Genomic DNA, 14,035 nt, shown 5'->3' with positions numbered 1-14,035 from the left:
GGTCCTCGAGTTCTGACGCCCAGTACACACTCGGCGCTCTCGTTGTGAACCACCTTCTCCTTTGTCGCTGTCGTTCCGGCGGCTTCCTGGCACACGGCCTGGCTCAAAACTCGTTACTCGACAGGCCCGACTCCTACACCTCCTACGTGATCGGTCAGAGCACGGTCAGAGCACTTAGACCTCTTCAAAATCAGGATAACATGGGAAGAATGCTGCGTTGCGGCTTGGTCCGAAAAGCAAAGCGTCTTACACACGAACCTATACAAACCCCCTCAACCTCGACATTCAGCAAACCCCCAAAATAAAGCTCGTCCATTTCATCCCCTCCGTCCATGCCATCCCCTTCTACGCCGCCGCGACCAAAACCCCCGAGACGATGCGCTTCATCCCCTTCCATTTCACCAAGCTCGATGATTTCCTGGTGAATGTCGTGGGGCCCTTCCAAGCGAGCCCGGACTACCTCCTTCTCACCATCATCGACAAGCTCAAGCTCGAGCAGGGGGCGGAGGAAAAAGATTGCATCGCCGGCGTGATTGGGTACCTCGGGATGTCGACAATGAGGAGATCTGTGGAGCTGGGGCCGGTGATCGTATTGCCTGAGTACCAGCGCACGCATGTGTCGACGCACGCTATCGGGGCAGCGATGCGGTATATCCTGGAGGTCCCTGCGCAAGGCGGGCTGGGCTGGAGGCGCGTGCAGTGGACGGCGAATACGAGCAACGCAGCGTCAGTGCGGAGTGCGGAGAGAATGGGGATGAAGGTCGAGGCGGCGGCGATGCGATGGAGTTTTTGTCTGCAGGAGGAGAAGGAGGGGATCGTCGTCCCGGCTGAGAGGGGCGGCGGGAAGGGGCGGCATAGTACGCTGCTCGCCGTCTGCTGGGATGACTGGGAGAACGGAGTTCGAGATCATGTAACGAAACTCATCGCGCGATGATTCAGTGGCTCTCACACAGGCTGTCGTATGTCTCTTCTCTCTTGACTGGTTCGTGGTATTCTGAAATGAGATGGCCGAAGGAAAGCGCGTCGGAATGGAACTCAATGCTTATAACAGCTCGAGCGCAACGAGGCTCCCAAACCCCACGAATCACATAAACCCGTCGGACGCGGAACGCCTCAACCCATGCTCATGGGATGCCGCATGATGGCGGCGTCGTGGGTACCCCTCAGCACCAGCGACACCCCGGCGTACAGGCGTACCCTCCGTACATCGTCGGTGTGGGGATGTCTCCTGCGGGCCCAAGCCTGATGCGCCAGCAACCACAGCAACAGCAGTACGCTTCTGGCCCGCCCAGGTCGGCGTTCATCCTGGAGTGCCGGGTGTGAATCCGATGTAGCAGCACCCAGGTATGCAATGATCAATCCGTCTGAAGCGTATGGAACTCATAACACAGTGGCCAAGGTATATAGATCTGAAACGCGTGCGGCTTGATGACTCATTTGGTGACTAGATTTGGCAAAAATTCACCAACACATTCTCGGTTGCCAGCGTAAGTGTGCCGTTGCTAGTTCAGATTCGTTGGATTGATGTTGGCTTGTCTAGTGCTTGACACGTTACGCGCCAATATTCCGCGACTACGTCAAAGAGTTCCTCTTGACTTCTATCGCCGACGGTATCTCATATGTTGAACCTCGTATCAACTTCCGTCATAGGTATACTTCTTGCTATACATTGCACCGGTCAATTATTTATGCCCGTGGTCCAGATTCATGGACGATGCCGACGGGAATGATTGTGTTCCTCATCGTGAATGGCTCGTCATGTTTGATGAAGTTCTGAAGGAGGTCAAAGAAGACCTGCAGAAGCAAGGTCGTGAAGATGAATTCATCGGAGCCAAGGTGAGTGTCAGCTTTTGCCGTGATTGTAATGTTGCTCAGATATCGATGTCATGCTAGATCATTAATACAACCCTTCGTTTCATTACGCCCGAGGAGCTGACGAGGTACACCGAAGATTGTATTGCATTGAAGAAGGAATTTCCCCACCTCATTGCAGGTTGGTTTATTCCTCGATACCACGAACACGTTCGATTGCTGATCACCGTTGTAGGATTCGACCTGGTCGGAAATGAGAACGAGTTGAAGCCTCTAATTGATTACCTCGAACCTCTGTTGCAATTCAGAGAGAGGCAGAAGGAAAAGGGCGTTGAAACTCCCTTCCTATTCCATGCCGGCGAAACGTTTGGTGACGGCACTGAAGCTGATATGAATATGTACGACGCCATCCTCCTGGGCACGAAGCGGATTGGCCATGGGTGAGTTCCTCCGCGAGTTTACCGTCTTACAAGTGCCTGACGTTGCGTAGATTTTCTCTAGTAAGGCATCCCAGATTAATGGAAATCTGCCGAGAACGGGGAATTGCTTTGGAAGTGTGTCCAATATCGTACGTGATTTGCACTGTACTCCAGGAGAGCTCACGAACAAGACGATTCCAGCAATGAGATTCTTGTTGGTGATTCTTTTTATCTATCATAACTTCTCACGTACTCTTCTTTACCCTGCACACAGTTATTGATACCGAATGTACTCAGGCCTTTGGATTGATAGTTCGCCGTATCAATGACGAACCATTTGACGTCCCCTCTGTGCCGGGAAGTCGCGCAGTCACCATCAAGTTCATGATCCCCAACTCTCGGATGGGCTCGGTCATTGGCAAGCAGCGGGCAGTGGATTGATTCACAATGGTAAACGTCAGCGCGCACGGCGCCCCGACGTCTGGCATCCCCGTCTTGCTGTCTGCGTGTGCGTCAGTGTTCGCGCTGTGCCATCGTGGATCCATATCCCGTCACATTTACCACGCGCAAGCGCAGACACCTTCGTCTGCATCCCCCCGTCCAGCTTGACGTTCAGCTTGACTAGCCCATCGCACCTATACGCTGCTTCCCGGCGAGACTGTAGACAACTCCTGCCTACGCTCGAATGGCCGCCGCCGGAAGATGAGATGGCGTGCAGCCAACGGACGAACTCTAGCACCGCAGCTTGCTATCACCTCTTGTGGTACGTCTCCCAGCCTCCTTTCCTTTCGTCGAGCATCATACGAGCTGCTCCGAGTTACAGGTCGACTCAACCAGTCCCAAACTCACGCCCCCGTGCCTGACGTTTTCGATCCTCGAGCTTTGAATATCACCACCAGCACGCCTCTCGAACATCGTCATCTCGCGAGCATCAAATAAGCGCCTGTCTGTGCCGCGCCGCCAGCCTCTTCGACAGTGGATTCACGATGATAAACGCCTGAGCGCACGCCCCCCCCCCGCCGTCTGGCATCCCCGTCTTGCTGTCTGTGGGCGCGTCAGTGTTCGCTCGCTGTGCCATCCTGTCCCGCCTTCCTTGTGAATGCCATCACTGCATTCTGAGTGTCCCCCTCAATCGAACGACCGTGAACTAACATCGTTCATCTTGGCATAATCATTCTCGCAAATAACTGCGTGCCTATCAGGCCTGATTGAGCCAACATGAACGCATCGATTGCATCTACGAGGACGTCGTTACCGTGTCCAACCAACCAACCAAAGGTGCGTACCATGTATTGATCGTCCTTGTTCTCCCATCCCTGCATTCTTTTGTGCCGCGCTCCGTTTCGAGCGCTGGTTTCTTCTTTGAATCCCCACTTCGTCTCTCTTGATCGTGCGCTCTAACTCGTTCTCCCTCTAGCTTCACCCTTGTCACGATCAACGCCGTTGCTGCTAACGACGGTTATCTGGAACGACGAGCAACGCAGGTAAGTCCCTCCACACGTACACACAAAGACACGCTTACCTCCCCAACGCAGGACGTTGCTCAGCTCCTCTCGCGGCCTCGATACTTCTCAAATCCCTTCTTTTCGATGGAGCCTATTGTGGACGTCGCCGTGGCTACCCGACCGATGAGCAATGGCTTCTCCGTGTTCCAAGTGATCTTCCCTCCAGCCCACATCCTCCGCGTGAACGGCTCGGGTGGGCAGAATTCTGCGTCGGTTCCGTCTTTGCGCAGATTAGCCTCGGCATTGCGGGGGTGGAAGAAAGCGAGGTGGTGCCCGTAACCTAGTGGTGCACCGTCTTTAGGCTCGGTCCACTGACGCCTTGTACCATCGCGGGTTGGTAAAGTGATGTACAGGTCCGAGACGCGTTCCCGATGAAATGTATTTCGCATAACTAGGTGCTTGGGGGACGCTATCCATTCGTCGAGGGCCGCATCGCTCCAGAATTGTCGGCGCGACGAACGAAGCAGTGGCGAGCACCGAGAAGCTTTGATCGACAACATGACCGGCGTCGAATATGATGTTACTGGAACAGCTGACAGTTTACAGCTGTCAAATTTGGCCTTGTCAAGACATGCGTCGTATGTCTCAATTGTTGTGTTTTGATGAAGGTTTTGCTCATGGATATTATAGGCGAATCTTTCCATCAGTACTCCGTTCAACCATTGACGTTGTGGCTGTTGCTACGCGCCGGTATGTGGATTGAATGGAAGTACTACACAGGTAATTATATACAGGAAGGCAAGCACTTCGCGGTCTAATTCGTGACATTGTCAGATACGTCGCTCTATTCGCATGGACCTTGGTAAACTGGGTCAGCTTCAATCACCTCATTAATAGAAGGCAAGATGGCGAAGTTAGCGATAATTCTCGACGTGCAGTCGACGTAATGGGCAAACTTCTGTTTGCCTTCTTCGTCTGCGCTGCCGTCCTGCTATTCGAAAAATTCTCCATTCAGTGGATTGCTGGTAAATTCCATGAGAGATCCTACGCCGGTCAGTCTTCTTTATACTCCGTTTTCCCGTCCTAACAATAGAGCCCTTTAGAACGCATAGCACCGTCTTCCTTGATTCGAATGGCACTTCGGTCCAAGCGCCTAATGTCGTGCTCAACGGGATGGTAAGAGTCGTAAAGCGCTTTACGCACGGCGCTCACTCGGAAAGAAATATTGATGTTCGTTCGACAGTTTATCCAAAATATCCGCAGAAGTCCTCAGGTACGGACTCCGAGATAGCGCCTATCGGTGGGTGGCGGTTCACAGACAGGAACTCGGTCCTAAGTAAGTTCGCTCCATCTTTATCTATGAGCGTTGTTGACATGGGCTCAGTGGACCTCTCCCTTGTCCTCGCCGTGAGTCCGCCATTCTGTCTGTACATCCCATGTACCACTAACCAAACCCAGATGACAGTCCATATCCAGGCGTACGCACCCCAACAAAGGAGCAATGTGATTCATTCTGCCAGTTATCATCTGAGGAGGATTCTGTGTCACTGAGTATTACAGTAGTTGGCAATTTTGTGAACGACAATCATGATGGAATGGTGTAAGAGATGATTGGCGGAGTTTTGAGTGTCATGAGAGGTAAAGTAAACTGGTAATTCAGAGGCCTGTCCGACTCATCGTCGTCTAGGAAGGGTGGCAGTGCTGTGAGAACCAGGAAGTAGCACTTACCTAAACTGGCAGTTGGTTGAACTCTCACTTCTACCGCCACTTTCAAGGCATTGAACACCTGTAAGAGAGATCTACTCCATCTGTTGCAAAGAACTCATTCAATATAGTAGACCAATGCCCTCTGAACCTCTTTTTGTTGTCACAAATGAGGATCCTGAGCTAGATCTCGCAGATCGCTCATGGATTAGACAAGAACCGCTGTTAAGCTTATTCCGATGGATCCATGAAGTGGATGAGGAAGAGCGGGCCCAAGGTTATGCTGACTGGAAGATCTCCGTAGCTGCCAAGATTTTGAGCAAACATCAGCAGTTGGTGAGTGAGCAATCTTCAGACCGTGTATTTTGAAGCTCAAATAATTCATCCAGGCTGAGCGTATCACAGACTGGCTCTCCTTCTGCCTGAATGGCAGCTCTATGCCGACTGAGCATTCAGTGAATGCTTTCATTGACATTTTTGTCCTTCTGGCCCTGGAGAAAGATACTGAGGCCCGAGGTAGGCTCAATGAAGCACTGAGGGAGTGCATGTCCTTGCCTGTGAGTGTCCTTCTGCCATTTTATAGTTCTGCTTGTTGATGTTCTCTATCAGCTGTCAAAGTCCAATATGCTGGTGGGAGGTGCTAGTGATGATGAAGATGACGAAGAAGGAGACAGTGACGAAGAAGTGGATGGGATGAGGGTTTTGGAGACATTTTGGGAGGCCAAGCTTCCAGTCGAGTGGAAGGCAATGATACGTACAGACCCTAGCCTACAGCTCCAGGTCTGCCAGCTTTGGGCTGAAGCTTTGCAGCACTTCTTTGATACACCTGATGTGAGTGACCACTCTCTGCGAGATATTTAATATACTCACACAAGGACAGAAACTAACTACCAGCATCCGTCGGGGAGCCATTCAGGCTCTTCAACAGATGCGGAAGATTACTGTCACTACATGGAGACAGGAGACCTGGCGGACTGCAGTTAAGGTATGTTATTGGTGTATTCTGATGGGAGTGTTCTCTAAAATAGCACAGGAGTCAGGATTGGCCAAGGCTATGACCACCATCTGTGATAGTGGATACTTATTCAGTGTTGAGTCCCCACATGTTCTCGAGACCTACCGCTACAATGTTTGGCGTGAAACCTTGGGTGAAATCCTGCTTCGCTGGATGCCACCAGCGGCTATTGATGCTGAAGAGGATACCACAGAGAAGGTAAGCACAGTGGCAGAATTATGAGAGGGGGGGACTAACATGACTAGACCCAGGCTGATGAATCCCCTAACAACTTGCCTTGCACTGCTGAAAATGTGCTCAAGGTGATGTGTGAGCATGTGGAGACCATTCCACGGGTATCTCATCCTTGCTCGGTGTTCTTTCTGGTTAGCCAGGAGAACTTTATCCATGCATGGGAAGTCTGGCTGGAGGGTGCTCTCAAGCACCGTGGTATTCAGGTATGTCTAGGAAATAACTCTCAGATATTGTTGTTTGACTGGTGATTCACTGCTAGACCAGCAATGTCAACCTCTCAATGTTGCACCGCCATCTGAGGGGGATGAATCTTAAAGCTTTTGAAAGGACCCATGAGATACCAGAGGTGTTGAGGGTGATTCTCGAGGAAACTCAAGCTCTTGTTTCCAAGAACAAGGACACCGAGTACAGTAACTTCCGGTCGAAGAAACGAAACTTGGAAGAGAAGGCAGTGCCACGGCCAAAGAAGAAGACACCCAAGAGACGTCGAAAGCATCTGGAATTAGATGGTGCAACTTACTTGTCTCCTTTACCCTTGGCTGCCCCTTCCCCTGCTTCATCGGTTGCCCCTTCCCCTTCCCCTTCCCCTTCTCCTACCCCACGTCCAGAAAGCCCAGTGGACCCTAGTGTACCACCACCCAACCTTCAGCCCCATCATATTGTCAACTCTTCCAATATTCCTACTCAGCCACTGGTCGACCTGCCCAATGCTCCATTGTTCGATTCTGAGGAGTTCAGGATGCCTGATGAATTCACCAACAGTTGTGTGAATTGCAATACTCTGACAGAGGATGAGTGGTGCATTCGTAGGTTTGCGGTGGATGAGTTGGAGGGGTATGAGCAGTATGAGGGATGTGTCATCACCACTGCTCCTCCAGAGGATCGTTTGCCCCCCATGGTGAGTCTCCTACATGTGTCATTGATATGCCAAATAACATAAAGATGATCAGCTGGTCAAGGGGAGCAAGAAGAGTGAAGAGCCCCATTACTACCACCCTGATGACCTCAAACTCCGCCAAATCAAGGCTCGCTCAGAGGTGTACAAGCGATGTACCAAAGATGTCACCCTTCTGGTTAATGATGGCCTTCTGGTAAGTGTCATTATATTATGAAGGCCATACTCTGACATCGCTGTAGGTTGGTGCGGTGCAATATCAGGCATTTACTCAAGAAACACTTGATGAAATGTCACAGCATAAGAAGATGACTGATAAGCTCAGCAGTGTCAAACGAGGTGCGGGTTTTCGAGCTTTTGCATGGGGGAGCATGAAGGCCCTCGGATCACGCCTGCCCCAGGGAGGCAATCCTGCCAGTGGATATGGCCCCTACAAGGACATGATGGCCAAGGAGGTAGAGGAGATCCATGCCTTGTTTGGCCACGCAAAGGTAAGAGTCCTTTAAATCTAGATGAATTTGTGTTGATGAATGATGGTAGGTTGCTGACACCTTGGTGACAACAGGGCAGTCTGTTTACTCCCCAGTCACCAAGGCTCTTGGGAAGCACTTTGTTGCTCATGGTGTGGACCCCCTTGGCAGTGCAGGTGGCAACCTGTTCATCTGTCATAACTACTGCAGCCCCATGCATTTGGACCGTGATAAGACAATGTCAACATGCATGCAGCTTGGAAAGCGGTGCAAGGAAGGGGAGTGGAACTTTGTGTTTCTCAGATGGGGAGTTTACCTTGACAATGGGCCCAACACATTGTGGTGAGTTGATTTAAAATTTGTATTTGTAAAAGCTGATTCTCTTCAGGCTTTTCAATGGAAATGACATGCATGGCAGCACCATGCCTAGCAAATCAACCATGGCAGAGGCTCAAGGCCAAAGGAGTGGAGGTAGTACTGGTGGACATAATGTTGTTGCTGGTGGAGCAGCAGGAGACCAAGTCCACTTGGGGAATCATGCTAACGCACCACCTCTTGCCTATCCAGGTGGTCTGATGTGGGTTGTGGTTGGTCCAGGTGAAGCCTCAACTGGGTACCATAACTCAGTGCGAAGCATAGATGTGGCCCGGGCTTCACACTATCAAAGAGTTCGCAGACAACTCCCAGCAGTTCAGAGATACTGGAACTAGCAGTTGTAATAGTACTATTATGTAAACAAGAGAGTGTTAAATTAAAAGCCATCATACATTCTATAACAAGTGGCCAAAGCATCTACCCAAAGAAGTCTGCGAGTGTTCATATTACGTGACATAACATCATGCCGGGAATGAAGCTCCTGGGTGAGTGCTCCAAACTGATGTGGTGAGAGCGGCATCACCGGCGGCTCGCAGTCTACCTTATTCAGATTTGATGGTGTGGTTGCTGGAGCAAAGGGATTGTCGTTGTCCCAGTCCTCTGGATTGTTTTCAAGAAGGTGGGTCATGAGCTGTGTGTCATCAAGGACCTCCCAGTCAACACCATATCCAATGATGTCCTCCGCTGCCAGATCTTCTGCAACAGGTTCCAGAAACCGCTCAATTCCTCGTGCGCCTTCCTGAAGCATTCCAAAGATATACATGTCACGGGGACTGCGGGCACGCTCACCACGGATGCTGATCTTGTGGGAATTCCAAGCCTCGACCCACTCCTGGGCATCCTCGTTAATGGCCTCAAGGAACAGGTAATGGAGAAGCCAAATGTGGCCAGGGCGCTGAGGGTCGAGGCCATGGTTGCACTCAAGATCATGGAAGAAGTCCTTCCACTTGAGGCCAAACCCATGAGTTAGGTCGTACCATAGCCGTTCAATTCGGGTGTTGTGAACACTTCTGAGAATCATCATGAGCTTGAGGCAAAGGAGAAAAGTTAACAACAAACCGTCCCCAGATGTATGATCCCCGTTCTATTCCAAAATACTCCTCCATCCAAGCTGCCACAGCTAGGTTCTCCACACCATGGTCCCCTCAAACACGGCTTGGGTCACCATGCATCTCACGAGCATCATGGAAGAGTTCCAGCACAGTCAATGCACGGTTGTTGTTATGGGCTCGCAAACCGGTGATGAAGCGGGAGAATCCATCAATGAAGCAATGAATGACAATCTTGTAACGTATAAGACCTGAGAGTGTTCAGAAGATTTGTTGAGAAGGAGAATGAAACAGAGCCGACCATGCTGTCCATCATGATGCCACAAAGAGTTAGGGCCGGGAACAGAATAGCGGCGGCGAGCAATATGTCGGTTTCCAAAGATTGCAGGTGTGCCGTGAACACGGAGGTAGGACATGGTGACACGTTCACGTGGGAGACGATGGCCAGAGGCACGGAGATGTCCATCGATCATACGACGTCCAGCATTTGGAAAGCTTTCCAAAATGGAGCGGATATGTTGGTCAAGCTCTTCGTCATTCAGAGTGGAGACAGGAGCCGACGTAGATGTGTACTGGGCGACTTGCTCACCGTCGACCTCAACGATGTTGCGAACGGGCGCAGCAGGTAGGGCAATGCCGAGCTCCAGAGCGCGTCGACGAACAGATCTTGCAGAACAATTGAAGACCTCAGCAAGATGGGTAGTGCCACGAAGCTCTAGAGCAGACTCCAAGAATGTTGGGTCAATGTGTACTCGTGGACGTCCTCTTCCTCCGGTATGAACACGCTGAGCAACGACCAATGTTGGTCCATGGGGCGGATCCAAAGAGCGATGGCAGGCAGCATCAAGGTCGTTAGCCATCACCGTGCAATTGGCTTGCAGTGTTGCATATTCAGCGGCAGAAAATGATTGCAGGTGCTGGACAGAGGCATTGAGAACAGCTTTGGTATATGACACATGACGTACCTGCTCTGCAGCTGAGGAGAGACTGAGAACTTGGTCTCGCACCTCGGACAGCTGTTGGACTGCCCCTACCTGTGTGCGAAGTGCAGTGGTGACACGTTGTTCAAGGACGGCATAACTAGCACGAAATTGGTCAACAGGGGTGGTCATGGTAAGACGACTTTGACTGAACTTTGAGCAATGACTTCAAACCGAACGTTGACAGACAGTGAATCACAGTTTTCCTAGAAAGGCTTATGTTTATGGAATCCTGCTCTGCATAACATAGGCTTAGGCCGTCACCAGTGGTACAGCTTATGCATATGCATAACTACTCACCATTCCGTGATCCATGAGGATTTGTTGTGAATTTGCATGTTTAGGCAAAGTGGTATTTACCGCTGCATATGATTTGACCGTAGTGATTCATCATGATAAACAGTGATTCATTGTGCACAATGCCAGTACATATGTATATCTGTAAAGAAAATCATACCCATTGCGTGAAAAGCAATGATACCTGAGGATAGTTCAGAATCCTTCGTGAACTCGGGTGATTCAGGGTTCAGAGCGCTTATGCATTGCTTTTTGTCCGATAAGGTCCCTCAAATACATCGCATAAAATGGCCTCCAACATGAGTGACACCATATCTTCTAACTCATTACTACACTATGACTACTCAGACGAATATTTGAGTGGTTACGACTCCGACTCCAGTGAGCCTCTTCTAGACGATTCACTTCCTTCACTCATTCGACATGAACTAGGTATGGCGTCTACAAACTCTACTCCCAACAAGCAAGGTACAACTGGCGCTCTGCACCGCACTCGCGACAACATGGACGCTGCCCTGCAGGCGGACCTTCGCAATCGAACGCTCCGTGATGTGTCAGTTGACGACTTCGTGAAGCATGTGTATGGTTTCACGGAAAAAGACACAGAGTATATCACATCAAAGACGTGGACGCTAGATTATCAAGGCTTGGCCGAATACAACTTGGCGCTCAGCAAAGGCCTGCCGGAAACTGCCCTGTATTCGCCGTTCAAGACTATCATGGACGAGTTATTCCAGAAATTCCGCGATGACGAATATGCCCTCGATATCAATCTTGCTTCTCTCGGCAGCGAGCAATCGAAGAGCACGGGCACACCTCGGAAACCTGATGGGCTTTTCATGTTTAAGTCACACAAAGACTCTTACAAGGTGTCTTGGTCGCTCTCCAAGGCCTTTCTTGAATTTCAAATTCGCCCCGGCGAACAAAGGCTTCGGAAGGAAGCGCGCAGGGTGCGTCGCCCCATCGACACAATTCGCGAAGGAACAACGCTTGCGGCTGCTAATGTGGGCGTCATAGCCTCTACGCCAGACTTGGCACCCTCTCCGCCACTCAAGGCGCTGTCTGGTTACAAGCGTCGGAGCGCTGACGTTCTCGGCACTGAAGAACAAGGTCCTTCGAATCGACCCAAGCAAATGACTCGGAAAGAGGCACAGGGCGCTGGGTATGCCCTCGAGATGATGGCAGCCGCGTGTAGGCGTTGGGCTACCGGCTTCGTGATCAAGGATAAAACCGTATGGGTGCACTACTACGACCGCATAGGCGCCATCTTCACTGAGGAGTTCGATTTTTCTAAAGACCCACAAAAGCTGGCGATGGTGGCTTTGGCCCTTGCCAAGTGCGACGTTGTTCAGGCTGGATTCGAACCCCTCATCTCCCCTAGCCCCGACTCCCCGCTTTCCGCTCCCCTCGTTTCGCTGGACGGCGCGTTCCTCCATTTGCCTGTGCGCGATGATGACGCAGGCGCTACGTATGTGAAGGGCTTCGAGAACGATCTCTACTCTCACTTCGAAATCTCCGGTAATCCATTATACACATACCAAGGTCTTAACGGCCGAGGCTCACTAGTCCTTCCCGGCCGTCCCATTCAAGCAGTGAAGGGAAGTGGCACCCAGCCAGAGCAGGTCGCGGCCGATACGCCAGGCGCCAACAACAGCACGAAGGATTCTGGCGGCATGGGAATGGTCCACGGAACCACGACATCTGGGGAATCCCCTCCTCAAGTCCCTATGGTAGTCAAGCTTAGCTGGCCCTTGTCTACGCGACCGAGTCTTGAAGCAGAATTGATTCACGAGCTCCGGCGCGATAAACTGGGGCGCATGAGACCTCACCTTCCCAAGGTCCACTTTGCGATGGTGCTCAAGGGGACATCTATACAGCTTCCGGGGGACCTGTTCCGCTCCATGACCACGGCGCACAATCTCGAGCAGCGTTATTTCACGCTCATGATTGTTGAACAGTACAACCATCTATGGGAGGTCCCGACATGCGACGATTTCCTCGATGTATACCTCGATATTGTAGAATGTATGTCCTCTCCTTCTTCCAGTGTTCGTCTAAGATCTAACTCCACTAAAAGGTCATCACGCTGCGATGAAAACCGGAAACATCCTTCATCGTGACATCAGTGAAAAAAATCTGTTATGGCAACAAAAGTCTCGCTGTGTCGGTGTTCTCAACGATTGGGATCTATCATCCGCCGTTGCTCAGTTGGGGGCTCACACGAAGCACCGCACGTTTTATGGCGCTTGATCTCTTGATTGGTGCTGAACCACCCTCTCATCTCTACCGGCACGATCTCGAATCTCTGTTCTACGTCTTCGTTTGGGCAGCGGTAGACTTCACCCTCGACAAGGAGAAGCCATTTGTCAAAGAGACCAACTCAGCAATACTGAAATGGGCTGGTACATATGCAGACGCCTACGAAGCGAAGTCAAGCTTCTTAACCAAGCCAAGGCCAGTGTTCAGTGGGATACAGCCTGCGTTCGAGCCGCTACGATATTGTCTCGATGGTCTTTGGAGTTTATTCCATAAGGCCTTTGAGAACTCGGTCAAGCTTGAGAATCAACTTGAGAAAGCCAAAACCGCTTCTACTGGGCGAAGGACTCGGAAACGCCGGAATGTAGATATGATCTACGATGAAGAACTCCCTCCCGTTGAACCGAGTCCTCATTCAAGTCCTCATTCCGAAAACTCCGTTGAGGTCAATCCTCCCACTGTCGACGAGGTTACCATTGATTTCGAAACTATGGGAGGGTGTTTGACCTTCGAGAAATTTCTGGCTGCCTTAGGAGAACAACCCCGACAGTATAAGTCCTAATCGCTGTGATGATGCCCTCCATCCAGCCTCTTTGCTGTTCCTCGAAATTGTGCTCTCCATGGCTATACATTCTCTTCCTTTTCTCCCTGTACACATCTCATAATATATATGACATAGCCGTTGACTGGATTGGAATATTATGTGATCACCACCCTCGCTACTTACAAGCGACAACTTCCGAAGCACATAACTACCTGTTGGCTATGCTGTGCTATGTATGCGGTAGAAAATAGTGTGGCAGGATGGGTGAACGACTGCTTGCTAAATCCAGTAATAGCTCGTCTCGTCTCGAAACCAAAATGTCGGGGCTTTATCATCTGCATGTTACAGGCCTGCTAAAACCTGAGTGATTGTTAAACGCCGATGTATGTTGGGTTGGATATATCTATCTATCAGAACGCTACTTACCGTTCGACCCAAACGTTGCACAAATGGCCGCCTTTATCATAACCGTAATCAATCCCTAACCCCTGGCTTGCCCCGTAGGGACCTACATTGGTTTTTATGCACGGGGACGGAAAT

At 50.8% G+C, this 14,035-nt stretch overlaps 2 protein-coding genes across 2 annotated transcripts; both read left to right on the top strand.

Annotated features, from left to right (window-relative positions):
• Positions 1-376: 376 nt before the first annotated feature.
• PC9H_011674 (uncharacterized protein) lies at positions 377-2,672 on the top strand (the record flags this gene model as incomplete). The annotated part of the gene is made up of 10 exons (XM_036781157.1): positions 377-910; positions 1,052-1,156; positions 1,192-1,317; positions 1,449-1,487; positions 1,541-1,650; positions 1,704-1,836; positions 1,894-1,993; positions 2,048-2,252; positions 2,314-2,449; positions 2,529-2,672. 10 exons carry the CDS (start codon positions 377-379, stop codon positions 2,670-2,672), a joined length of 1,632 nt encoding a protein of 543 aa, XP_036627012.1.
• Positions 2,673-10,982: 8,310 nt separating this feature from the next.
• PC9H_011673 (uncharacterized protein) lies at positions 10,983-13,513 on the top strand (the record flags this gene model as incomplete). Its single annotated transcript, XM_036781156.1, has 4 exons — positions 10,983-11,076; positions 11,128-12,720; positions 12,773-12,848; positions 12,904-13,513. The coding sequence occupies 4 exons, from the start codon at positions 10,983-10,985 to the stop codon at positions 13,511-13,513; spliced, it is 2,373 nt and encodes a 790-aa protein (XP_036627011.1).
• Positions 13,514-14,035: the final 522 nt, after the last annotated feature.

Source organism: Pleurotus ostreatus (assembly GCF_014466165.1).
Source record: "Pleurotus ostreatus strain PC9 chromosome Unknown scaffold_9, whole genome shotgun sequence".
Lineage (NCBI taxonomy): Eukaryota > Fungi > Basidiomycota > Agaricomycetes > Agaricales > Pleurotaceae > Pleurotus > Pleurotus ostreatus.
Note: the sequence above shows the minus strand (reverse complement) of the source record. Positions and strands in the feature narration are given on the sequence as shown.